This window comes from Sceloporus occidentalis, unplaced genomic scaffold, assembly GCF_023333645.1.
Source record: "Sceloporus occidentalis isolate IW3139 unplaced genomic scaffold, rSceOcc1.0.p SCAF_55, whole genome shotgun sequence".
In the NCBI taxonomy this organism is placed as follows: Eukaryota; Metazoa; Chordata; class Lepidosauria; order Squamata; family Phrynosomatidae; genus Sceloporus; species Sceloporus occidentalis.
Window position 1 is genome coordinate 1,745,657 of NW_028317035.1, and position 27,359 is coordinate 1,773,015.

The 27,359-nt window shown below is 37.8% G+C and overlaps 1 protein-coding gene across 1 annotated transcript in view; it reads right to left on the bottom strand.

Moving 5' to 3' along the window:
• Window positions 1-3,161: 3,161 nt before the first annotated feature.
• Window positions 3,162-27,359, bottom strand: part of LOC149287898 (neurofascin-like) — a 41,993-nt gene continuing 17,795 nt past the window's right edge. Inside the window, exons 15-25 of the mRNA XM_089492268.1 lie at window positions 23,614-23,715; window positions 22,912-23,109; window positions 22,756-22,826; window positions 22,213-22,435; window positions 20,828-20,943; window positions 19,935-20,139; window positions 19,365-19,487; window positions 18,833-19,006; window positions 6,057-6,188; window positions 5,669-5,738; window positions 3,162-3,393 (exon numbers count right to left, since the gene is read on the bottom strand). Coding sequence (XP_089348394.1) covers window positions 3,162-3,393; window positions 5,669-5,738; window positions 6,057-6,188; window positions 18,833-19,006; window positions 19,365-19,487; window positions 19,935-20,139; window positions 20,828-20,943; window positions 22,213-22,435; window positions 22,756-22,826; window positions 22,912-23,109; window positions 23,614-23,715 — 1,646 coding nt within the window. The remainder of the gene's footprint in view (window positions 3,394-5,668; window positions 5,739-6,056; window positions 6,189-18,832; window positions 19,007-19,364; window positions 19,488-19,934; window positions 20,140-20,827; window positions 20,944-22,212; window positions 22,436-22,755; window positions 22,827-22,911; window positions 23,110-23,613; window positions 23,716-27,359) is intronic.

Below are 27,359 nucleotides of genomic sequence, written 5' to 3' on the forward strand. Positions count from 1 at the left end.
GATACGAGTAAAAAGAACTTTGCCACATGTTGCCTTCAATCTCAGTGTTAAAATAGACACTTACCCTGGCAAGCAACTGGAAGTAGGCTCCCTTATATTAGTTAAGTGCCTGAAAGATATTATGTGCATGCAAAGAATCACGCACAGTGTTTTTATAAGCCTTTATTAACCCTTGGTGTTTTTTTTCCAGTGTTTGACTGAATGATAGATATCTGTCCAACAAAACTCTGAAACTGAGAGTGCTTGGTGGCTGAAGCTGTAATATGGCAACTCCCATTGGGTTCTTTCATGAAATTTTATGAAAGTGGAATTTCTTTATTATAGTGTATGGTTCAGCTGTTTAACATTAGTGGTTAGGCTTTGAGAAGTATGGACATATATGTCAAAACAATTCGAGTTAAAGATACATTTTAAACATAAATAAAAAATTGACACTATTGGTAGTTTCAATAAATGAGTTTACTTATGCTAAATGCTGTGAATGTAACCATTTCACTCCAATGAACTTACATAAAAATGTAACATATACAAGAATGCTGTTTTTATTTTTTCATTAAAATAAAAACTCTGATTGAAATAAGAGTCCACCTCACTATTTCTAATTTTATTCTAAAAATATGACGCATGAACAAATTTAAAAACTGCATTGGACTTTTTAAAAAAAAAAAAAACACGGGACAAAATTAGGCATTTAGGTTATCTTTCTGCTATTGATAAATTGCTGATTGGTCCTGATTGGTCCAGAGCTTTTGTAAGTAGAAGAGAGAGCATTTAGGACAAAATCTATGACATAATGCTGGATTTGCGATCCAGCTCCATTAAGTAATCCTTTAAACATATGTTTCTCAAACAATTACCATAAATAAAAATGTATAGGTACATTTTCTATAACTAAACCTTAAGGTTTAGTTATAGAAAATGTTTTAATAGTAAAAGCTCCAGTGTATGGGTATGAAAATGTATGTATTATAGGCTTTAATGTTTAGAGATATGCTTGTTAATTTCCTTCATGGGTTGGCTGGAAAAGGTGGCCTAAAATGTAAAATTATTACTTTATTATTATTCCATGTCACGTGTTCCATTGTGAACAAAATAATAACGTTACAGCCAGAAACAAAAAGAAAAAGAGAGTTTATTTTACAGTGATTAAAAAAGACAAAACAAGTAACAGACAACAGACTCTCATTAGTGACGCTCATGCAGCACTCTGCTTTCTCCAAACCAATTATAATAATCTAATAGGGCCATATTTTGGGGGGAAAACACTGACATTTCAACCGTTTTCAAGTTGAGCAAAGTCATACTGAGATGCACATCAGTATCTTAAATATTAGTCTATCTATTTCTATAGAGCCTTATATAACAAGATTTTCCTTTCAGCACCAATATCCACTAAGTGAGTAAAACTAATTTTCATCATTGACATATTTTGGGAACATTTAAACCCCTCTCCATGTACATTTCTGGTGAGTACAGTGTTAACTGAAAATCATGGGGTACAAATATATTAGTGTTTCTCTGATATTTTTACATGAATATAAATTAATATTTACAAGTAAGACTCACATAGAAGATATGAAGGTATTTTTAGTGCAAAAGGAGATACAAGACAGAGTGCATGTCAGGTAAGTGGTGAGGATGGAGTACCAAATAACATGAGGCCTGGGTATATAATAATATAACTTTCAGATTGATAAGGACCAAATTTGGCAACGCCTCAAAGTAACAGGAAATTGGTCCAAACTAAGGCTGTCATTCCAAACATAGCATGTACACACTATGCTAAAACCTGATATGTATGCACGGAATATATACATCACAAGCAATGGACCTGTCAGCCTTCTCTCAACACGTTAAAACAGTGAGTTGGATATGATACAGCATGACATATCTTACAATCATCCACTCACACATACATACATACTTAGATCAAGGTATATTGTGCACAAATACAGCTATCTAGCATCATGGCCTTCTTCCCACTCACAATAGCCATGGACTGTTTTACTGTGGTTTGTGTACCATTATACAGCTGCAGTGCTCACAACTATTCCACACAGAATTCTTAGCAGTTAGCCAGGTCCAATTTTGCAGATATTAGGTCAATGCTAGCTCTCTCACTAATTCTGTGCCCTGCTATTGCTTCACAGAAATAATATCTGAGCAAACAAAAATGTATTTTTGTGAGCAGACACGACACAGGACAGGAACAAACATATTTTCTGCATAGATTGTTAGTGGCACAAAGGGCAGGTTGAATGTATGCAATGGGAACAGCCCCCATGTTTGGTGAAGTTACTGTGGTGCCCACCACCCTCTGGCAGTGAAAGGATCAAGTCAAGTGGTTGATGGCAAGAGATATGAAAACATGTATATGCTGGTACTATGGAACTTGAGGTGCATTCATTGTACTGGATAGATTTCCACAAAATGCACATAAGCCTTTCGTCTTGCAGAACATCAAATGGGAGGGACACACTTGAAGGCATTAGCCTTGTGAAATATCCATTATATTCCAGGAGATGTAATGGTGTAGCTGTGCCTTATTGTCCTGTATTTGTTACTGAAAATTAAGCAGGACAAATGGCCTACATCAAAATAGTCCATGTTTGGGGAAGGGGCAAATTAATAAAAACCACAACATCTCTTCTAGTGTAGGGTTAGTGACAATGCATTTTGTATAGCTCCTCCATACTTGGTCCTGTTGCCTTCCTGATATAAATGCTCCATTGATAACAAAAGTAGAATTTTCCATTACTCATGCAAATACTGACCCTTGGAAAAAAGAAATTTCAATCCTTTTTTTCTCTGATTATTTGCATGCCCAGTTAGTCTTTACAATTCAACTGTTCCAAACAAAAAGAACCTCGAATCCCTCTGGTGGACAATCTTGAAACTGTAGTATATGGATTGCAAGGCAGGGTGGAGAGAAAGATCCCATCTTGTAGTACTACTGGTATTGGCTTGCAGCAGCCACAACAGATAGCAGACTTCTAGGACGTCCTCCTGGATTTTTAAAACCCAGAGTTCCAAAAGGTGTCAAGCTGTAGGTGTCCCATCAGAACCTAACAGGGTAAAGGGTTTATCTGTGCTGCCAGTAGGTATAACAGAGGCTAAGACATGGGGGTGGTAAGGGATAAGGGAAGGGGGTTGGCAGTGTCCTATGCCAGTGAATAGATGGCATTAACTGGTGAGGTGGCCTCTGAACTTTCATTCCCCTCCGTCTCATCCTTGTCTTTTTTCACAGTATACTGCCCTATAAAAGAACCATCCTCATTAAACTGACCCTCTCCTCCCTCCCCATAATCCACAAGGCTGTCATCACTCTCTTGTTGTTTTATCGTTCCATCCAGCGAAGTCTGGCTACCTTGAAGAGGCTTGTTGTCTTCATCACTGAAGGGAGAAAAAAACATTCACTCAATAGGTTAGAAAATTGCTCTGTGTTAATTAACAATACTGCGGGTCATGGTTCTAGAAGAAAGGGTTATTGAGGATGTATTATTTACATTAATCATTTACACTGCATTGTGTCAGTATGAGGTGTTAACTTGCCCTTTGTAAAGTATTAGAAGTGAACAGAACATCTTGGTGACGTCAGAACCATCCTTAATTTTAGTAGCCACACATATCACATTAATTGGAGCAGGCCCACAGTGCTGATTCATCATACTTTAGAAGCATGGAAATAAACTGCTGAGTATGGATATATATGTCAGTGACTCAGTACTATGTAGTTCCCTGATCTCTGCAGTGCAATCTGCAGTGCTGCCCATCTTCAGCTACATCTCTAAAAGGCATCCTTTATAACGGAGTCTATTTTCTGCAGAAATGTTCACAGACTGTAAATAATAAGCATTCACCCCTATATACCAACATATATTCAGCTCCTAGATGGGGTTTTGTGGTAAGATAAACATTGTGACCCTGCTTTAAAGCTCTAGTGAGGTCGAATTAAGTTGTCCCAGTATTAATGACAAATAGCAATTAGTTAGTTGTACACCATTTTCCTAAAAAAAAAAACTGATAGACCTTACGATTTAATAGCTTAAGATTAGTTGCAAGAAGAGAAGTTAAAATCCTTTAGAAGATAAATGTTTTCTTCCTACCTTCCAAAAAATCTTGTTGAAACAGTCAAACACGTAATTACATTTAAGAGTGCAGAGTGTGGTAGAGAGACATAAATGGGGTAGAGACAGACAGGAGGAATGTGAAAAGGTGGAAGAGAAAAGCACAGATTGTGATAATCATAATAGAGATAATATAAATGAGGCAGGGCAAAGATGCTAAATCCTATATGGCAATGGCATTACTACCAACAACCAATGCAATGCCTACTATCACTTGGCAGCTTGGCACCTCACCCACCATACAGATTATGTTTTCAAGTATTGAGGATTTAAGCAAAGACAAGTTTGGCTCTACAAGAAACCAGATCTGCTTCTAACCCATTTCTTGATACTTTCCCTATATATTTGTCTGCTACAATCTTCTAGATTACCCAGAACAATTATCCAGTTGTACTAATATTAAAGTATTAGTTTTTGTCTGATGTCTATATATATTTACATATATTTACACATATATTTTACACAGGAGTTGGAGTTATACATTTTCAAGTCACAAGACATTTTTTACTTTGATTCTGATTGCATAGTGGGACTGCAGCTTCTATGCTCTCTGGACTATAGTGCAGTGACTGACACACATAAAGCACAGAGGATGACACGTAGGCAGTGACTTGTTTCACCTGCACTTCTTGCTTGATAGCAAGAGGGAGATAAATCATAGATGTTACCTGTGTAGGCCAATCTCATGAAGCTGTAGGGAATTATTATGTTATACTGTAACCCCATTTAGGGAGTGTTGAACAGGTATGATACCATAACAAAGCTCTACTTTTGTGTGTTAAACAAAGGCTCCATCGTAAAATAGCATGTCACGCCAAGTTACTAGTGTATAGGTTTTCAAATATTTAGACATACCCTATATGACCAAAAGAATGTCGACACCCCTAATAATTATTGTATTTAGGCATTTAAGCCATATCAAGGAGATGCAAGGAGAATACTATTTATCAGAATGCATAGTGCCAACTGTAAAGGATAATGGTCTGGAGTTGTTTTTCAGGGTTTGGGCTAGGACCCTTAGTTCTAGGGAATGCTACAGTATACAAAGCCATTTTAGACAACTGTATGCTTCCTACTTTGTGGCACCTGTTTGGGAAAGGCTCTTTCCTGTTCCAGCATGAACAAAGCGCGGAACCCTGACCTTAACCCCACTGAATACTTTTGAGATGAATCCGAAAACAAATTGAGAGGAAGGCTTTCTCGTTTATCAGTTTAACATCAGTGCCTGACCTCACAAATGCTCTTTTGGATGAATGGTCACAAATTTCCACAGAAACACTCAAAAATATTGTGGAAAACCTCCCAGAAGAGTGAAGGCTGTTATTGTCATGAGGGTGGGGGGTGACTCAATAATAATGCCCAGGGTTTTGTAATGGGATGTCCAGTAATCTCATATAGGTGCGATGGTCAGGTGTCCACACACTTTTGGTCAAATAATTTGTTTATTTTGACTGGAATACACTGTATTTATGAGGTGCATATAGCACACATGTATCTTTGGGTGAGTTTCTGAATGCAGTAAATAACTTTGAAATCTTTACCTGTAGTCAAAAGAACCATCCTCCTCCTTCTGATCTTCTGGACCCAGAGCTACCTCCTTCTTTTCACGCACTAACAGGAGCAAAAGATGGTTATGAAGATAATCATTGAGAACTTGTTCTAATATTGCAATACTCTGTATGTATTCAAGACATGTCACGGTCTCGGAATTTTATTTTTTGTCTTGAAAATTAAACGTCCAATAAAAATAGTATCAACACATACTGCAATACTCGTTATTTAAAATTTAAGTCATACCTCCTTAAATAAGAGTAACTTATTATGTAACATATACTACATCTTCAGTAAGGATAGTGTACCTGGTTCACTTAACTATTTTTAGTGTAATATAATCATTCCCCACAAACATCCCTGGCATTTACTTATCACCTGGGTATTTTCCTCCTCGACTCCTTTTGATAAAGCATACAATGAGTAGGATGAGTACCAGAAGGGCAACCGCACACATCAGCCCAATAAACCAGCCTTGGGTGGCGATGTCCACCTGGTTCCTGGTATATGCTGTCAAGGTTAAGCATAGAACCGGTTATAGATTGTTTTGCAGTGGTAGAAACCTTAGCAAGGACCAGTATTCAGACAAAACAAATGTAGGAGCTTAAAAATGTGCACATGAAATAAACTGACAACAACAATTACTACATACTATATTTATAAGGACAACACCATGAAGGGCATGTTCACGGGTGATAAAATGCAGAACAGAGAGGCGTTTCTGGTCTGCACAGGTATAATAATGAAATAAAGGCAATGACTGCAAATAAACAGATAAAAGGAATGCATATACAGATATACATATAGATTGAAAATATATTATGTATTTGTATGATATAATAACACGTATTTAGATATTTTCATTAGATTCAACAGAAGATTTGGTTATGCCACACATATGTCACATAGTAAAAGATCTTCTCAATAAAAAGAAGTCCAGTGCATCTTTAGACTAGGTCCAAAGTCACAAAGCACACAACCATTTGAATCTTTTCAGGTGTAGCGTCCGTCTTCAAGTGGTGACTCTATAATATTTTCAACTGCAGCTTGATATTATTCCTCCAAAATCCCACCAATAATCAATGAATATCACAGAGTTATATCATGTTTAACAATCAAGATGTCATCCGTTCCTTAAAAAATCACTATGGTTTGAAGAAACACAAATGTGTTTTCAGCAGTGTAGCTGACTCAGCTACATCTATAGTGGATTGCAATTGTAGTCTAAACTATAGTAGGACTCTATCAACCATTAACACATGCTCTCGTTCTGCAGCACTGTACCATAATAGTTAATATTTATTAAATGCTTCTGAATAATAATATTTCCCCAAACATACAATAGTCATCCAAAATCATAGTAAACTACAAATGTCTGGAAACCTTGGGAGAATTATCATATGCCAAAACAGCTCATGCATCTAATGAGTGATTCCTTTTCGTTAAATATGGTTCTAGTTTCTTTTTTGTGATTTGAGTGATTGTACTTTTACTAAAGGAACATTAGTGTCCCTCACCTGAGCTTGTCTGGAAAGTCAATAATGGACTTTGGATTGAGGGATTTTCCTGGGAGTACACCCGTAACCTGTAGGTCATCCCAGGAATCAGGTCAGTCAGCTGGATGAATGGGGGGTGAGCTTTAACAGGAATTCCTATCTTTGTTTCATTACCTGACAGGAGAGAGCTGAGGGTGAACACCGGACGATAGGTGAGAAAATGGACAGGGATGCCAGCGCTACATGCAAATGAACTGGAAAACCATGGCACAAACCACGTTATTTATGTCCAGCAAGACTATAGACACAAACTATAACTGTATAGAGGATGAACTTTAAAAGCACAGTATTATAATAGTTAGCTGTACACATGCAACAGCCCCATACAAACATTAAGAGCCATAACCTTAAACCTTAATACAATGTTTAGCTGTTCTATATAGGATGCCATATACACTGCTGTCACACACATCATGCATTCGCACAACACATTATGTAAAATGACCCGTACATTAAAACAATCCAAGTCATAACATTAATCATATATGACTGGCTTGATTGCATGTACTATCATACAAAATATAATCAAACATTCTGCTTATGGTTATAATGCACTGATGTACACATCAAATAAAAAATAATTTAAGAACCAGATATAACATTTTAGAAGGCACCTTCATTTTATCACTAAGCAGAATATATAAGCTAGTAGAAAAAAGTACATCCTTGTACATATAAGTATACACACAGTCACACACACATACGTACAAAAACATTGAAATAAGCCCTCTGAGGACATTGAGTAACATTTTTTTAGGTCTAGCTACATCCACCAATCCCGTAAAGAACCATCCATGGAAGCTATATTGTAATTTAATCTTATATGGGCCAGAACCATTATCCTCTATTTTCCATAAAAAATATTTGTAAGTCTCACAAAAAAATTGGGGTTCAGATCTATGCCTAGGTAGAGATATCTAGGACTTCCATAAATTCCCTCATACAACCTCATAACAACTGTCATTGGAAAGCAGCTGCTGGTTTATGTCAAAAAACAGGGTAAGCAACATCAACTGAAAATATATATGAATACAGCTTTGGTTTAAGGAACTAGTAAAGAGTGTCTGGCTAATCTTAATATACCGGTATAATGAAAATATTTGCTTAGGGATTCGGGAAAACAGGCATAAGCAAAGCCCATGTTACTTTCCAAAAGAAAATGGCACATATATTAGCCATATATCAGCACAGGTATGGTACCTATAGTGGTCAGCAAATTACAGAGATTGGACAACCAACTCCACAGGTTTCTTTTCTATATAATAAACATCATTACTCATCATAATAGAAATCATCTCAGATTTGCTTATTGATAATCATTTTGGATTATCAATTCTATTCATGAGACGGAACTGGGTTCTGATTTACCTTCTCTATTCTAGACAGCCGATGAAAACTGCATATTTTTTACTTCAAGATAAAAACAACATTTAAAAACATTGGAAGCTTTAAACAAAGGTGAGACACAATAAGAATGTTGATTGGGGTGCTTTAATTTATCAACTGCTGAAAATACACAATCCCCATCATTGTTCTTTGTATGAATTTGCACAGGTTTTACTGAAGACCTCCAGAAATACCCCGGATCTTCATCTGCCTCTATTTTTCTTTCACGCCCTTAATGAATAACAGAGTTGGGCTTTTACATACTCAAGGGATATAGCTAATATATATTACCTGGGCTTTACAACCAAGATACATACATTGTCCCCATCATCGGTAATAGGGTGCAACTGTGTATTGTAGGACATAAATTTGAAGGTGGATTAGTAATTTGTAGCGTACACATGCCCCTTTTTTATAAAGGAAACACCATGATGTGTAAGCATGTCTAATGATATCACATGATATGAGTCCCCTGACTGCTCACCTTAACATAAGGTAGTGGGGAAGCTCATTTTTGCTGACCAAGAGTTATGGCAGTGCCAAACATACATTTACAGACACACCTTGTAGTAAAGGTTAAAATTCAACTTAAAAACCTCACACAATTCAAGCCATTCACGCATTTTATATATACATTTAATCCTAAAAGACATATGCGGATATAGTAAATAACTGATAACCACTCAAAAATTAAAAAAAAGTCTACAAGTCACTCTATTTCATTCACCCAGGCATATCCTTAGTACTTGCACTCTTTAAACTTCTCTAATTATTTACTTTGACTGTCATATATTAACTATCCATGTTGATAGCAAACAGTTACATGGAGCGTACATTTTTCTTTACACACTTGTATACATATGTATGGCCCAAAACATTTTGCATAAAAAGGTTGGATACAGCTTGAGGGTGCTAAGCATTGCACAATCTGCATTAAAATTTTATGATGCCATGCCTTGCACTATAACTTCCTTTTTATAACGATTTGAGGCATTCTCCGTTCTACTCCACTAGTCCTACATGAACAATAGCTAATGGATATAGCGTAAATGGACAAAGCACATGCAGGCCTCCAGTCTCACACTGGCTTACAATTTGCAAGCACAAGATCAAACCAATTCAGTGATAGGTGAAACCAGAACCACAAGTAATGCTCGCGTAATGCCACTATATGTATTATGCAAGAAAACCAGGCCTTCTGTTTAATACTGGGCTTGTACAAAGCAAGATGTATTAAACAGGAGATCTGATAAACAGATATTTAAAACATGAAAAAATACACATGGGCCATACCTGGGAACTTTCATGTACTAATCTGAAAATGAACCTCTAAAATCTCTGCAGCAAGGATAGATCATACATTTACAGTGAGATGTGAAAACCCAATTTATTTGAATAAACCATGCCATAAAGCTGTGAAATAAATGGTTATGAGGTTTTTACTGTTGCAAAATGACTCGGTAGAAACCTTTTTTTCTCTTAAACAAAGAATGATTTTATTGGAAAGAAAGGGAGGGTATGTAAATATTTCCAACATACGATGGCGGCTCATGTTTTCCTTATTCTTAGATTGCATGGCACTACCATATTCATAACTTAAAATAAATACTCAATTGTTTCCCGTTAACTAAATCTCTGCTGGTAAGGTATACCACACCCATTGAAATGCTTAACCCAACGGATAGAAACACCTAGTACATATATGAACAACCAGATGTCCTACTTACATAAATGAAAATACTGGCTTGGGTTCCTTCTCAACCAGTGAGAAGAGATCTTTACACTGAGACTGTGATATTTTAGTAGACTCTAAATGTTCCCAGGTATGCCTATTAATATGATATAACTTGAGCTATGCATTACAAGCTGTTGATATATTAAACGAGCACTGCAGGAGCTGGGTTAGCTATTACAACACAAAATCTGTTTTAAAAAGTTACCTTGCAGATAAAATCAAAAGCGGAAAAACACTGCAAGAAAAAACAAACTGCTCTGCCTAAAAAATAAAAGAGTAGCACTGAACTAAGGCTGTACCAGATGTTTTTCACTTGGTCATAGCCATAACATCGTCAACAACAGCAAAAAAAAATACAAGGCCTATCAAATGTACTTGAACATAAATTAATTACGAGTCGCCATTCAGGGCGGGCCAAACAAATAACGTTCAAAACTAGATTGAGAAGTACCAGCTCCTGCACTGCCTTACTGATTTTTGTTTTGAGCAAAGCACAGTCAAGCATGGCATGGAAAGGTCGATAGTAGGCTGCAGGTGATGTCACATCTGTGGTTACAGTCACCTCCACATGCATAAGTGATGCTTACTGTCCTTATACTCAACCATTAACTTAGAGTCTGGCTCTAAGTTATGCATCCAGGAGATGTTTGCCCAGTAGCTGTTGGGCACAGCCGTGACGTTCCACAAAAGATGTCCAAAGGTGGCTGAGGAGGTGATTCATAGCATATGTTAGAACCAACATAACTATTCTAGGCACAGGGAAACATTCCTAAAGGTCACTGAAACAACACTACAAAACTCCCACTTCCCTTTAATTACATGAACTTGCACGCCGAACAAAAGATGTTTTAATGGTGTAATTATCTAATGTATGTAAAGGTGGAAGATAAATTGATGACTAAATAGCTAATGACCAGTAAGGGCCACAGACACGTATCCTATGAAAATGTTAACCTTTAGCTTCACGACATCATTTCTGACCTATATGATACATTCTTTATATAGCATCAGCTCTCTTTAAGAAATAATTAAATTTACTCCAAAAAACTTGCTGATTAAGTTAAACTTACTCTTAATACTTTATCTCCTACACAGTCAATGCTCTGATATCTTTAATTTGTTCTTGTTTTTATGGATGTTAAAGAAATCCAATTAAATATTAGTTTTCATACCTTGGACAAATAGTTTTACAGTTTTTCCCTTCATTGAGAAAATAAATTACAATTAGCTTTTTATTTATTTATTTTTTTAAAATTTTTCACTTCCCATTACATCTTACAGCAGCCTCCATTTCTAGGAATGGTATATGGGATAAACTGCCTTTTGGATTGACAGTAACCTACTTCTCTATTTCAGTGTTTTCATTGACAAAATGTGTCCCAAAAGTTGTTGTTTAATAATTAAAACTATCGACTAGGTGGCAATGTTTTCTAATGAAGAATGAATCCTCTCCATAAAAATCTGTTTTGGTCCCCTTAAAGTAAGTGTAAAATGAATAGTGTATTAGCACATTTAATACCTAATTCATGGACACTAGTCACTGTTGTCAGCGAGCTCTCAGTGCCAGTGGTGGTAGCAAAGACGGTTGTTGTGGCGCTGATAGTGGTAGGGGGCATAGTTTTGGTAGCACCAGTAGTGGTTGGGGGAACAGTTGGAACTTCTGTGGGAACATCTGTTACAGGTACAGGAGATGAGGGAGCAACTGGGAGAGAAAGCGGAGAACACATTCAAAAGAGAAGAGCGTTCACATAACAGACTGGAAATGAAGACGCATACCAATCTAGATTACAGGGGACTTATAATAAAAGGAATGCAACTAATGTTTATATTCAAATCCATTAGATAGCTTATAAAATATCCAAATAAACCGACGATTTGTATGAAGCTGGGAAAGAGGCAGTGTACACACAAGACTCAGGAGTAGGTGTAACATTTGTTAATGGAAGAAGAAAATCCCTGCTCATAAACCACAATATTTAACTTGAAAGTGTAAGGAGTAATCAGGTACCCGTCTTGTAACCTTAACAAGGATTGCTTGGATACTATAGTGATCAGTCACCAAAACTAAAGCTTTGGTTTGCCCACGTGTAGAAACATGCACATAGGGACATTATGTTGAAAATGCATAAGGCTGAAGATTTATTTGACAAAATTATTTCAGACCAAATTCCTTTAACTTAATTGCAGTTCCACATATAGCTACAGGAGGGCATTTAGGTAGTTTAACAGCTATGACGTTGATGGCTCCTGGGTGATGGACTGGGGTAAACACCATGCACCCGCACCATGCATTGAGCTTGCTCCAAAGATTGGATGGAAACGTATATTTGTATGAGAATACATTACAAAATACACACAGATTTAGGAGTGCTTGTAATATGATCTAGGTATGTCTATTTGCTGACGACACAAAAATTTGCAACAGGGTTGATGTTCCTGGAGGAAGAAGCCAAATGGCAAACGATCTAGGTAAACTGGAAAAATGGTCAGAGCTGTGGCAATTGGCATTTAATGTAGATAAATGCAAAGTAATGCACCTGGGCCATAAAAACCCAAGGGCAGAGTATAGAATATTTGGTACTGTCCTAACCTCAGCATGTGAGGAAAGGGATTTAGGGGTAATTATTTCTGAGGATTTAAAGGTAGGCAGACAATGCAGTAGAGCAGCAGGTAATGCTAGCAGAATGCTTGGTTGTATAGCAAGAGGTATTAGCAGTAGAAAGAGGGAAGTGCCCATGCCGTTGTACAGATCACTGATGAGACCTCACTTGGAGTATTGTGTACAGCACTGGAGACCATATCTCCTGAAGGATATAGAAATGTTGGAGAAAGTGCAGAGAAGGGCTACTAAAATGGTTTATGGATTACAAGATAAACCCTACCAGGACAGGTTAAAGGATCTTAACCTATATAGCCTGGAAAAAAGACGTGACAGGGGGGATATGATAGAAACATTTAAATACTTAAAGGGAATCAACAAGGTAAAGGAAGAGAGTTTATTTAAAAGGAGAAATACTACCACAACAAGAGGACACAACCATAAACTAGAGGGGCAAAGGCTTAATGGTAACATCAGAAAATATTACTTTACGGAAAGGGTAGTGGACGCATGGAATAGCCTTCCAGCAGAAGTGGTAGATGTTAATACAGTAAAGTCATTTAAGCAAGCATGGGATAGGCATAAGGCCAAGCTAGATATAGGATAAGGGCAAGTACTAAAGGAAAGTACTCAGAGGTGGGGCAGACTGGATGAGCCTACTGGTTCTTATCTGCCGTCACTTTCTATGTTTCTATGTTTCTAGCCATCACAATTTGGCCCTTGTCAAAGTCGTTCAGATCCTTACGCTTGCCAATTTTTCCGGCATCTAACACATCAACTTTGAGTACGAAATTTTTACTTGATCCTTAATATATCCCACCCACTGACAGGCACCATGATAACAAGACTAACAGAGTTATTCACTTCACCTGTCAGTGGTCATAATGTTATGGCTGATCGGTGTATATAAATATGTTATGGTGGTAGTCTCGGCTGCTTATGTTTCAATTTAGTGTATAAAACATTAGGACTAACAAGACTCGCATAACAACGGCTGTCTGCATGAGAAGGTGGGCAATACGATGTCATATTCTCTAAGGAAGGTAAATAACTTAACAGCTATGCTGTTCATGCACATACAGCAGATCATCAGACTGATGGTGACACCACTTTAGGCCAACATAAAATTTCGAAGGAGAGCTTTTGGATTGGTGTATAACAGAGAGGCCTCTGTCAACCCTGTGAATTGCAATTAACAACGTTTTATTTAATAAAAATGCCAGGCAACTGTGTGGAAGAAGTTAACCTTGATCATGCATGAAACCCACGTGCATGTTACCTTGCTGTGTCAATACTTTACCTGATGTGGGTGAAGCTGCAGACCTCACGGGAGAAAAAGCCAAGTGTAGGGAAGAGTAAGGGATAAAAGGGGGAGAGAGAAAGAGAGGGAGACATGAACACAAGGACAAGAGACACAAGGTGACAGACACAGACACCTATAATAGAGTCTGCTTTACAACAACATTAAATCAACTGTTTTAGCAAAGAAATGTATTGATTATTCCTCGTAAACGCAAGAATCTAGAAACCAGTTAAACAACCACATTTAGTAGGGTCAGAATAATCATATGCTTCTATATCCAATGAGCTAGGCATTGGATCTAGGATCTAGGCATATCATATATTTTAATATACCACTGGTTTATAGTTGTACTACACAGTCCACTTGCTTGATAACGGCATGCTTTGTTGAATGTTTCATTAACTACGTATGCTGCTATGTATTTGATTACACTTTAAAGAATAAAGCTAGGTCTTTGACAATCATATATTTAAAATCAGTGTAACCTATTTATGCCTGGCGACAGAGTATGGATCTAACAGTAGAGATGGGCAAAAAAGCTGTTACATGGGATGAGCTGGAAAAAAGGATGAAAGCACACGTGTCTGTAATAAATACCTAAACAGTGGAAACGTTTGAGTCAGATATGGTGCTGAACCTGGTGTTGCACCCAAGATCGTCTTGAGCCATAACTGGTTTATCCAGCTATATTTCACAGTGGTCCCTTAAATACCGTATTTGCTCGAAAATAAGATAACCATGATTATAAGACAACCCCCCAAAATCTGAATATTAATTTAGGAAAAAAGGAAAAAGCCTGAATATAAGACTACCCTATAGGAAAAAAGTTTTACTAGTAAATATTAATTCATGTAAACTATTTTTTCATATTTAATAAAAGCTATGATTGAGAAAAAAAAATTTTGTTTTTTATTTCCTTTAATTTGCCAACCTGCCCCCCCAGTTATATGCCACTCTGCCCCCCCTGATATGCCCTATACTCTCCTATATGCCACTCTGCCCCATGATATGCCTTTTAACCCCCTATACGCCAGAGTGGCATATAGGGGGTTAAAAGGCATATCATGGGGCAGAGTGGCATATAGGGGGTTAAAAGGCATTTCTGGAAGCAGAGTGGCATATAGGTGGTTAAAAGGCATATCCGGAGGCTGAGTGGCATAAAGGGGGTTAAAAGGCTGATTTACCAGTGCTTCTGACTCCCTGGTGTCTACTGGGGGCAGCGGGTGGAGGCCAGCGTTAGGGCTTCTATGACTGAGCACCGGAAGGTGCCAGCAGCGGGGGTTGTCTGCGTCCATCTATTCCCCGGCTGCCAGAGAGGAGAATTCCCCGCAGCGCTGCCATGAATTCTGCTCTCTGGCAGCTGGGGAAGGTCTGCACGATGACAACCTCCGCTGTTGCCGGCATTTTCGCCAACTCTCGGTGAAGCCCCGGTGGAAGTGACGGCAGCAGCGGAGGTTACTAGACAAGAGGATCCAGGTCCCCTGCAGCGCTGCGGGGGATCTGGATCTTAGTCTTGTAGTCAGACCTCTATTTGAGGTCTGATTAGAAGAAGACTTTGATTATAAGAGGAGGGGTATTTTTCAGAGCATTTGCAGAAAAACTCATCTTATAATCGAGCAAATACGGTACCTTTATGAATGTCCACAGTCTGCCCAGATGTATATCCTGGGGAGCATCAGTGTTAATAGAGCCTCTAAGTGTTGAACCCTCTTCATAATGCATACAGAGAAAGCGGTCTGAAGCAGTGAAAGTATAAGAGGGAACCTGTAGAGGTTATAATATTGGAAAAAGAGAGAAAATCTAGGATAATGAGGATGTGGACGTTTAACACAAACAGTTGAAGGTGGGGTCTGGGACAGAGATGTAATATATGACCTTGTGGAGAGAGAGGGTGTCTGGGCCATACAAAAAAGGAGGTCAGTAAGAAAGAATGGCAAAATCTGTGGCACAGCAAAGAAAGAGAATCTGAGAAAAAGACATGAAGAGGGGGGGATCAGAATGGAATGCAAAACCTAACAATGAAGTACACACTATTGTTTTAGATGGACGCTGTACAACAATAGATTGTGTCCTTACTTTTTGTTCTGGGTAGTTATAAACATAGATCACAAATAAACACCAAGGTAGCCGAAGGGCATACTTCAATACTGTTGCTTAAAAAAGCCAGTGTCAATCAAAAACGTGGTCAAGTTCCAACAGTATGCTTGTTCTTCCTAAAATTATGTGTTCTGCTTATATATGTACATATTTTATAACATGAGAAAAAGTATAGTTTTTTTCCTAGAACTTGATTATAGGCATGGATAATTTGACTGATTTTTTAATGACACACCAAGAAATATTTTTTGCAAGAACTCTTTTCTGGGCCTGAACATTAAGATTTAATGGCAGTGCTTCACACTAATGGAAACATACATAAAGGTGTAATTTTTTGTACATGTTTAAGATTTTGGGTACCAATGCATGGCAAATCTCTGGAACCAAGACCGATATTTTTGGGTTAGGTAGATACCCACTTCTTTGCTTCCTTTGAGGTAGCTAGGAGGTTTTTGATTTAGTAATATTTTTTGTAATATAGTGAATGAGAGGGATGGCTTACACCAGCAGGATTTATTGCTGAATGCTATAAATGTTTCCTGCCCAGTTTATTATATTACTGTACATACAGTGTAAGGGAAGGAGTGGGGATCCACAGGGCCACTTCATTAACCCCTTTGCCCCCAATGATGTACCAGGTACATAATTTGAAAATGTCCCTATAGCATCTGTGACGTACCTGGTACATTACGGGTAAAAAATGTTACCCAATTCTGGTGATTGCTGGGGCACTGCTGCTGTTGTCTGCCTGGAAGTCTGGAAGACAAAGCCCCTTGAGCCTTTGATTGTGCCTAAGGGAGCAGTCATGCAGGGACAAAGCCCTGAGTTTCTTTGGACCAGCCCCAACGATCCCCTGCTGCTTCAATGAGAGCAATTTTGTAGTGCTAAGCCCTTCATGCTTGTGTCTTCAGTCCCCATAAACTTTAATGTGGTCCAAACAAGCTTAAGAAAGTCTTCCGCAGCACTTCAAATTGCTGCAGAGCCAATCAAGAGTGGGCTGATGATCACAGAGAGAGAAGGCTTCATACAAGGTAAAAAAATTAATTATTTTTTAGTACATAATTTATTGTTACTACCTCATATATGAGGGTAATGAATAGAAGTCATGGGCTGCCTGTGTACTTGCACATACCCTAGCTGTCACGGTCTTGGGTCCCGGCACTAGCGAATGCCGCCCGCAGATGCCAGGTACCCAAGACACCGTCTTGGAACTGTGTTACAGGCGGACAGAGTTCCTGACGCCGGCACGGGAGGCAGGGGGTTAAGTCTGGGGATTCCACTACAGGTGAGCACAGTGCTAGCCGTCTTTGCAGGGATCCCCAAAAGAAGAGTCTTCCCACGCGGCTGAAGCCTCGGTTATGATGGACTTCTGGATGTGCGGCAGTGACGTCATCGAGGGGGTGGGACGGAAATCCGTCTCTCAAGCACCCTGTTGTGGTCCTATACTCAGTATCGTTGCCTGTGTTCCTGATCTGCGTTATTTTGACCCTTTGCCTGCCTGGCTACTCTCTGTACCTCTGCTTAGATATTTGTTTACCAGTTTGGCCTGTCTGACTTCCTGCTTAGTGTTTTGACCCTTGGCTTGCACGACTACCTGCTTCGTGTACAGACCCGGCTATCTTGACCTTCCCGTTCAAGTTTATCCTTTCAGTTCTGAGTTGCCTGTGTTTATTCTGCATGGAGCTGTCTCTTCACCTTGGCTTTAAACCCAGTACCTTTATTTACCTGCCCGCACTAAGGCCTCCTTGCTGTTGGGATCATCTAAGTCATGACTGCTTGCTACTAAGGGCTCCTCTCTCGGTAGCGGTATACTGGGCAGAAAAACTTCCGCAGTGAGTGCCGTCTGTGTGGGTGGTCGTGACACTAGTAAAGAAATCTACTGAAATGCTACAATGTGTTTATTAACAATAGAAAAAAATAATTTTTACTAAAATGTTTGGCACAGATAACTGCTAAAATGGTTATATAAAAAGTGTTAAAATCCCCTAGTGATACTTTGGGATGTCAAAAAAATATACTTTTGTTCAGTGGTTTAGTTATTTCTAGTAGCTATTGGGGTCCTCCCAACATATCATATTTTTAGAAAAGTTTGGAAACAACCAAAATAGAAGAAGTTTCCAAAATCAGGACAAATACCTAAATAAAAAAAGTAAATATATAATTATCTCAAATTATATATTTACATCATCAGCTTGACATCATCAGTACAGAAGTGTAAACTTTAGAAGCGTTATCTAGTGTGCGATGGGTTTGAAAAGGTGAATAGAATACAATCATGGGAATCACAAGTTGCTCACGCAAAGATTGCCATGAGCCCGTTTTCAGCAAAATGGTCCAAATTATCAGATTGTATCACTTCATGCTTCACATGATATTGTTGATATATTCTAGTAAAGAAAATGTGACACATAAAAACACAAATAAGTTGTACTACCCAAGTCTGTTTTAAGGCTATTGTACAATTTCAAAATTTGTTACCTTCGTCCTGTTTGATGGGAGACTCAACTGTTTTGACTTCTCCGGCGCCAACCTGAGTGCGCCCACTGAGGAAGAAGCGATACCTGGACACTGGGTCTGTTCTGTGTACGATATACTTTGTCTGGTTGAGGGACAGTGTTTCCACCACAGCTTTCGACAATCGTGTCCCATTGACTGCATGAGGAAAGAAAGCACTGTGATAAAGGTTATCTGACTGATAAATGTTTGTACTTCTGCAACCAGCAGGTTTGTGACATATACACATATAGGATAGACACAAGAAATATCACAACTTAGGTTACAATTTTTGCAGCTTTATAAAAAAAGAGCTTTCTCAAATGAATTCAACCATAATTTTACATGATGTCACTCTGGCAAAAAAAAGTTATTATTTCTATGTTATATGGAAATCAGTTTTTTAATATACTGATTTCTTACAATAGTATGATATTTCTCCTTATCAATAGATCTGGATCCCTCAAGGTAATACATTTAACTTATTCTCTAGCAGTCAAAACTGAAGAGTACATACATGCTTGGTAGCGTAGGGTGTATGCAGTAAGGTTCCCATTAGGATGCTCTGGTGGTCCCCATTCCAGAACAACAGTCTCCCGGTTTGGCTCATAGACTTTAACATTTGTTGGCGCGCTGGGCACTGTATAAAGAAAGGATAAATGATTCACTAGGCGAAATGGACAGATATAAAGGCTATGGGAGGAATTAGTCTTAGGCCACACATTACATAAACAGTAAAGGCAATTGTTTTTGAGGGAGATAACACAAACAGATGTGTGTTTTATGACGATATGCATAAACACATATTGTGAAGTTGACTAAACAATCTATAAGATTGACATTGTTGAACATAGATCTTATGATAGAACTAAGGAGTATATATATGTGAAAGGCAGGGCAATGGACATGTATCTTTGGTTTGTAAGCCAGTGGTTCCCAACAGTCTATTTCTGCCTATTATGTCCCAGATTCCCAGCTAATCTGAGATCATATACAGCAATAATTCTTCACATTCCTTCAAAAAAAAGCGCTAAATGAGTTAAATTGATCTCTGCTAGTGCTCCGTGTTCCATATAGGAGCACCTACCTCCCTCCGGGGTGGTAAACTCCTTAGTGTCACTCTTCGGGCCATCTCCTCGCCCATTCACTGCTACCATATGCAGTTTGTAGTTGCTGTACGGGATTAGCTGCGACACGATCCCTCGCACTCTGTCCCCAATAAAACTTTGATGTTGCTTCTTTTGGGAAACCCAGTGTCCCTTCAGCAAACTACTTTCCCTCCAGTAATAGGCCTTAAAATACACAACCCATGCATTTCATAATTAAGACTTCTGTATTTTAACAAGGGGTTTTGCATACAGGTTAATGGTTTAGGTTACTCCAATCAGTTTAATGCCATGCTAAACCATGGTTATCTGGTTAGTTGTTTTGTTGTATTCTCACGATGATGGCATTAAATAGGATAGTCACATATTGGAATTATATTGACATTCTGCACAGTCCAACAGCTGAGCAAGTAACATATTTTTGGGGAAAATGCAGACTTCACTCTTTTTCTCTTGAATCAATGTTCCTCCAATGTCTTCTCGCCACTACAGAGTGATATTACCAAATGTCACCAAAAAAACAGATCAGCTGTCTTCTTGTGGTCAATCATGGATGTACTGAGGAAGTTTGGTAAACACATTCATTCCACAATGAAAGCTAAAAATAAAAGTTTTAACTCTGCTTAAAGAAAGTACTTTGGGTAGAGATTGCATCTGTGATTAGGTATTGGTAGGTAATGGTTTAATATTGATTAATATGTAGTATTTTTGGTATTGATTAGACATTTTTATAGGGTGGTTAAGCATTGTTTTTGACATTGTGTAGACATTAGGCATTGAATATAGCTGGGTTTGAAATTGGTCACACTGGATTAGGGATTGTTTAGCCATCAGCAGACAGTAATTAGCAGGGTGGGCTTGTGTGTCTGCTCACTCTGTATTCCAGAAGGTTTCCTCGAATAGATGCTGGTGCCACACGTGTCCATGAAAGGGCGATGGCAGTGCTGTTCACGACTCGCAACTTTATGTCAGTGGGTGCAGCCTTAGGATCTGGGAACAGAGGAAGCTGTGAGCAGAGCCTTGTTTACCTCTTATTGGGCTGGGATACTATGGCTGGCTAGCTCAAGATGCCTTATCCCCATACGTATTTCTGTTTCAGTGCTCATTAGCCCCTTATGCTGTTCAGGAGCAAACTCCCCATATAACAAACTGTGTATCAATGCATTTGTGCATCCAATACAGGGCCAAAGTATTCCATAACAAAACGCACCTCCAGAGCTACAGCTTGATATACTTGAGGTCTCCTTCAACTAAGAGTTGTAGCCATCTTTAACAACCCTATACCAAAATGATTCTGTTTTTTTCATCCAGTCCTGACATGGATTATGTATATACTTGAATTTCTCAGTACCACCCCTGCTTCCCTAATTATATCTATCTGCAACATCCTCTGTGTATCAAGACAACCACCTCTTATGTACCCATGATAATATTCACATGGTTCTCTTTTTTCAGTGCTTGACCCTCATCATCAAATCAAGTTGTTTTTCCATTTCCCCTTGATTGAATACACAAACTCAGCTAACCCACTGTACTTATAGTATATGAGATAAAAAAACAAACAAACTGTAAAACATGCACCATACAATGGTCACTGTGTGTTTCTGGCTGGTGTTTCGAACAAAAAGATTATGGAAGATGAAAGGATTTAGACGTGACATAATAATAAGACATAACATGCATTTATAATAAAATATATACAGTATCAATCAGTTCCTCAACTAACTCAACATGGCATCCAAAATAGGTGTTTTTTCATGGGAAGAGCCAATAAAGAGATCTAATTTACCCACTTCAATTAGATCCATTGCTAATGTCTTCTTGTAGTGGTGTTTTATTAACTACTAGCATTTTGTAGAAGGGTAAAAATACAGTTTTAACAAAAACTACGAACTACTATATGTTGCAGGAAAAACTTTCATAAATGGAAGGAGAAAGTTACTTTGATTTCCTTTATTACTGAGGCACTACTATAATAAATGTGAATCACTGATGCACTACTACAATAAATTGAATAGCCAGCTAAATCCAATACGTATATATCTTTTCATATGAGAAATGTTACACTAAATTACAGGGCATTCATAGAAATCTTGTATACATTTATTTCCTTAAAAAATAAATTTTGAATAATGAGCCTTAAAACCTGCAGTGTTTCTGCAAAGGGGACCTTGTTGCTTAAAATTTTTCAAAACCATAATTTTTAATAAGATTCAACAAAATACAACAATAGCCACTTATCAGTGATTTCCTACTCACAGTCCTCGCCAGAGTATCCAAACACAGTGCCAGGTTCTGAAGCCTTCCCAAAGTCATTTTCAGACTGCACTCGTATTTCGTATTGAGTGTACACTGGAGTGTGCCACACCACGTGCCTGTTGCCCCATACAGTGACGTTGCTCCAAGGTTCGCCTGTGTGACGCTGACGCCACTTGACATTGTAGCGTAGGTTTGGCCCATACACTTGCGTAGAGTTAAGTGGCTATGAATGGTAAAAAAAAGGACAATTAAACTAATATAAATATATAATATATATATCTATATTGGTATGTAGGTGTATTGCAGACATGAATAGCACATTTGGCAATAGCCCAATGGAGCAAACACTCCAGTGCAAAGGACTGCTAATGAACTTCCAAATATTACTAAGATGACAGATCTATTATCCTGCCCCTTTCTTAGCTGAATAACCACTTTTGAATTCTCTCACTACATGACTTTATTTTCATCAATGACACCTGGCACTACATACTACAATTGCATAATAAAAAAAGGAGAAAACAACACATAATTCATACTCACTGTCCATGTAATCTCCATGTTGTCTTTGCGCGTTCCTACTCCCCGAACATCACTTGGGTTAATTTCTGGAGCTGAAATCATGTGAAAAAAATTCATTGTAAAGAATAAATTAAATTTACTGGTGGATACACATGAGTCTGGGGCAGGGTCACTTACCAGCACCATTGGTTTGATAGCGTTCAGAAGAAGGACTAGGCATGCTGCTTCCAAGGTCATTCAGTGCTAAAACCCGAAATTGGTAATTGACATATGGTGATAGCCGAAGGACTGCAGTGTTCACATTACCAGGAACGGAGGCAAGGTTGTACCAGGTGCCTGACTGATAACGGTTCTCCTCAAATTGTATAATGAAACCTGGTGGTGATATGAGTGGTGAAGACTAAAAATGAAGCAACATCTGAGGGAAAAACATAATGGAATCCAGCACTGAAAGCTGGTTCTATTTACATTTTTCAGATCTGATATCACATCTTCCCCCATCACAGGCACAGACAGGACATTTAATACACATTTTCTATAATTTTCCATGAATAGCACATTTGGCAATAGCCCAATGGAGCAAACACTCCAGTGTAATGCAACAGAAAGATGGCAGCATTGTAGATATGCATAAAATTAGGACTGACCTCCTTAGTTAGAGGGGCTATATAAAAAAAAATACAGTTTAAAAAAAAGATTGTGATTAAAACATAAAAGAACACATGATAAAAGTGTAAGATACAATTTAACACCGTAAAAAGTTTGGTACAGAAGGCATCAAGAGAATGTGTGAAACAAAGAGAAAGACATGTGACTGGGCAACAGTAAGCTACATAAAAAAATTGATGGGTGCTCAACACAATGAGAAATTATATTCACCTGTAATTGGACTGTTGTTGTCATCACCAGGTACCCAGGTGAGACGGACACTCCTCTCTGCCAGGTCAGTTAGCTCCAGGTCCATAGGAGGGTCTGGTTTATCTATCAGGAATTAAGAAAAATGTTCTTAACTTGAAACCAGCTCACTAACAGGTATTCTGGTGACTTATACAGGAGATATAAATTGGAGATCTGGCACTTAATCTACTGACCATAAAACATGTTATAGAAAGAGTAGTTGTGTAGGCATCTTTCTCTTCCCTTATCGCACCTTTCAACATATACCGAGTGTGCCAGATGCAAAGTGTGAAAGGTAGTGCCTTCTGCTATTGGTTATATTTTTCTCCGTTCCCTTAACTCTGATTGGTCAATTTATTTCCCTCCCTGTTTACTGGATTGTTTACTTGGAACCCTAATTTGAAAATTGATCAAGATGTTCTAAATTGTATATATACTATACATTTTGGTCAATAAAGGGATGTTCCTAGGTGTAATTCTCTTAGCTCAGTCTCGCTTGCTGATCACACTGTGATCACCACAAACAAACTACAAGGAGGAGAGGGAGGAAAATAGTTTCTCCTCCTTTCAAAACATGTAAAAAAATGAAGGTAAAAAAAATGAATATAAATGAAATAAATAAAAAATGATTGGGAGCCCAGTGACATCACTGGCACAAAAAATGTATGACAGATCCCAAAAATTGTGCCCCTTCCCTGTAAGTTAAACAAATATTGAAAAACCACTAGCCTCAAATTCTTTCAGTCAGCAGTACTAAAAAATATGTAATATGGGGCAATATGTAAAGTATGGATTTAGCTATCTGGAACATAACAAAATATGTATGTGGCCTTTGATTGTAATCAGGAAATGTTACTGAAGATACATTCGTCACTGCTTAGTTGTGACACAGTATAGAAAATACTTAAGCAAGATTGTAGAAATGTGATTTTTTTTAATATATCTGTTATCACTAATAATTATGTTTCATGTATTTATATTAATTTAAAAGAAGGCCACACTTCTCCTGAACTAAATTATGTATAATTTGGGTTCATCAAATATGGAAAAGAGGAATCATATTCTAGTCCTTTTGTTATAAACCCCCCAGGACTAACACATAAAACCCTCCTTACTACTGTCCTTCATACCTATTTCCTCCATAATAAAATACTCCCCTACTCAATCTTTACATTCTTCACGTGGTTTTTCTCCTCACTTATTACTATTTTTCATACCTCTGGAACTCCCTTCCACCTTATCTACAGCTTTCACCCTCCCTCTCAATATTCAATAAAAATCTATAAAACTCACTTCTTCAGAGGAACATATCATCTCTGTAGCTAGATCTTACCTCTCACTAATACAAGCACCATGATACCTCTCACCTTTCTTCACATCTTATGTTTCTCCTGATCCCATTCCCTCTAGATTGTGAGCAAGGCCATCTTGCCCAAATTATCGGTTTGTCTTAGTCTGTCTTTCTATTCTCAACATTCCCCTTGAAGATATGTATTGTAATAATATTTAGCTGATACTTGTCTTATGAATTTTGATGAATCATGATGTATATGTGACAAATAACGTGATCAGGTGAACCTATACACAAACTAAGTTAATTTTAAGCTGATTGGTTAATGATGAGCTACTAATTGTTACTGTATAAAAATCTGTAAGTATCTTCATTTTGAAGACCTGTTCTAATTCAAAACAGCCCCCTGCAAATATTTATATTGTACATTCCACAAAAAATCTGTTACACTGATGAACGTTTTGGCCTCAAATTCACAATACACTACTGTGCCCACTATAGTAAAATGTTCCTTATTTTCAGAAGAGTAGACATAGCCCGTTGACACTACACTTAGCTTACTCTTTTTGCTAACTACCTTTTCGCTTTTTCCAATAGCATCTTGTAGAGGTAATTAGGAAGTATTAGGTATTAGTAGGGAATGTTACCTCTAAGAGTGGAAGTCAGTCGACTAGTAGGTGAGGAGGAAGTTTCTGTAAAGGGAAAATGTTACAGGTTAAAGTGTTAATATCACCCTTCAAGATATCAATTTGTAAGGACCAGACTTATGGTTAATTAGTTAATCATCAAAAGACAGAATGGGTATACAGTAGAGTTAAATAAGTTACAGTGCATAAGTTAAATACATTCTGCTATGTGCTAAAATAATAGAATTAATAGAAGCTGTTTCATGTGGTAAGCAAATTCATACAGTCACGTGAAAAAGAAAGAACACCCTCTTTGAATTCTATGGTTTTACATATCAGGACATAATAGCAATCATCTGTTTCTTAGTAGGTATAAACATGAGGTAAATCTAACCTCAGATGAACAAAAACACATGACATATAAAGCCAAAATGGAGAAGCCATGTGTGAAAAACTAGTACAACTTTACTGCTTCCATTGTAATTTAGATGCTAAGTAGCAGACAAGTGCTGCTCATCAAATGACCTTGATTCATTGATTATCAGCAAGCGTGACCACCTCACAAAATGTTTGCAGTTTGCTGGTTAACACAATGCCAATTAGAAAACACATCAGCAATGATCTTAGAGAAGCAATTGTTGCTGCCCATCAATCTGGGAAGGGTTATAAAGCCATTTCCAAACAATCATTGTACAGTAAGAAAAATTATTCAAAAGCCCATCCCAGCAAATTCACCCCAAGGTCAGACCGTGCAATGCTCAGAGAAATTTCAAAAAACATTTCACTCCACAGGCCTCAAATGTTAAAGTTGATGATAGTACAAATGTGCATCTCACAGGACCTGAGAACCTTGCAGTCATTGAGTCTATCATGAACGCCTCTGTATACCAAAGTATTCTAGAGTCAATTGTGAGGCCATCTGTCCGGCAGCTGAAGCTTGGCCAAATATGGGTCATGCAACGGGACAATAATACCAAGCACACCACACACCAGTATCTACAAGAGAATGGCTAAAAAACAAAAAAGAATCAAGGGATTTCAATGGCCCAGTCAAAGTCCAGACCTCAACCTGATTGAAATGCTGTGGTGCGACCTTAAGAAAGCTGTGCATAAACATCAACAAATTAACCTTAAAAAACTGGAGCAACATCGTAAAGGAGAGCGGGCCAAAATTCCTTCACAAGGATGTGAGAGACTGACAAAGTCATACAGAAAATGATTACTACATTATCGCTGCTAAAGGTGGTTATACAAGCTATTGAATCATAAAGTGTGCCTAGTTTTGGCTTCTCTATTTTGGCTTCATTTGTATTGAATAAATCATGACACAGTGTAATGTCACATGACTATACATTTGTTTTTAGTTAACTAAAAGGACGTATTATTTCATGAGTTCATAATAATGTCACGGGGAAAAGAAAGGCAAAAAATCAAGTTACTTTAGATCCGAAATAACGAATACATATAAATCATTTGTGATTTTATGGTAATGAGCCATATAAAATAAACATTTTCTACGTTTAAAATCTGGTCTTAATGCTACTACTTCTCTTTACTATATTTTGCTGAACTGAAGTTAAACTCAGTTTTGCTGATGGGAACTACAAAGCTAAGAACTTTATTCCAACATGACAGTTGGTCATACGCACATATTTACAAGTGTCTAGATGACTTGATGAAACAAAGTAATATTTCATGCCTGAAGCCATGAATTGGTAATACCCTAATATAAATGTTTAATTCATTATGGATTCCATAAAAAATAGCTTTAAACAATTCAAACAGGTAGGTAAAAGGTGTGAGATTTGCAT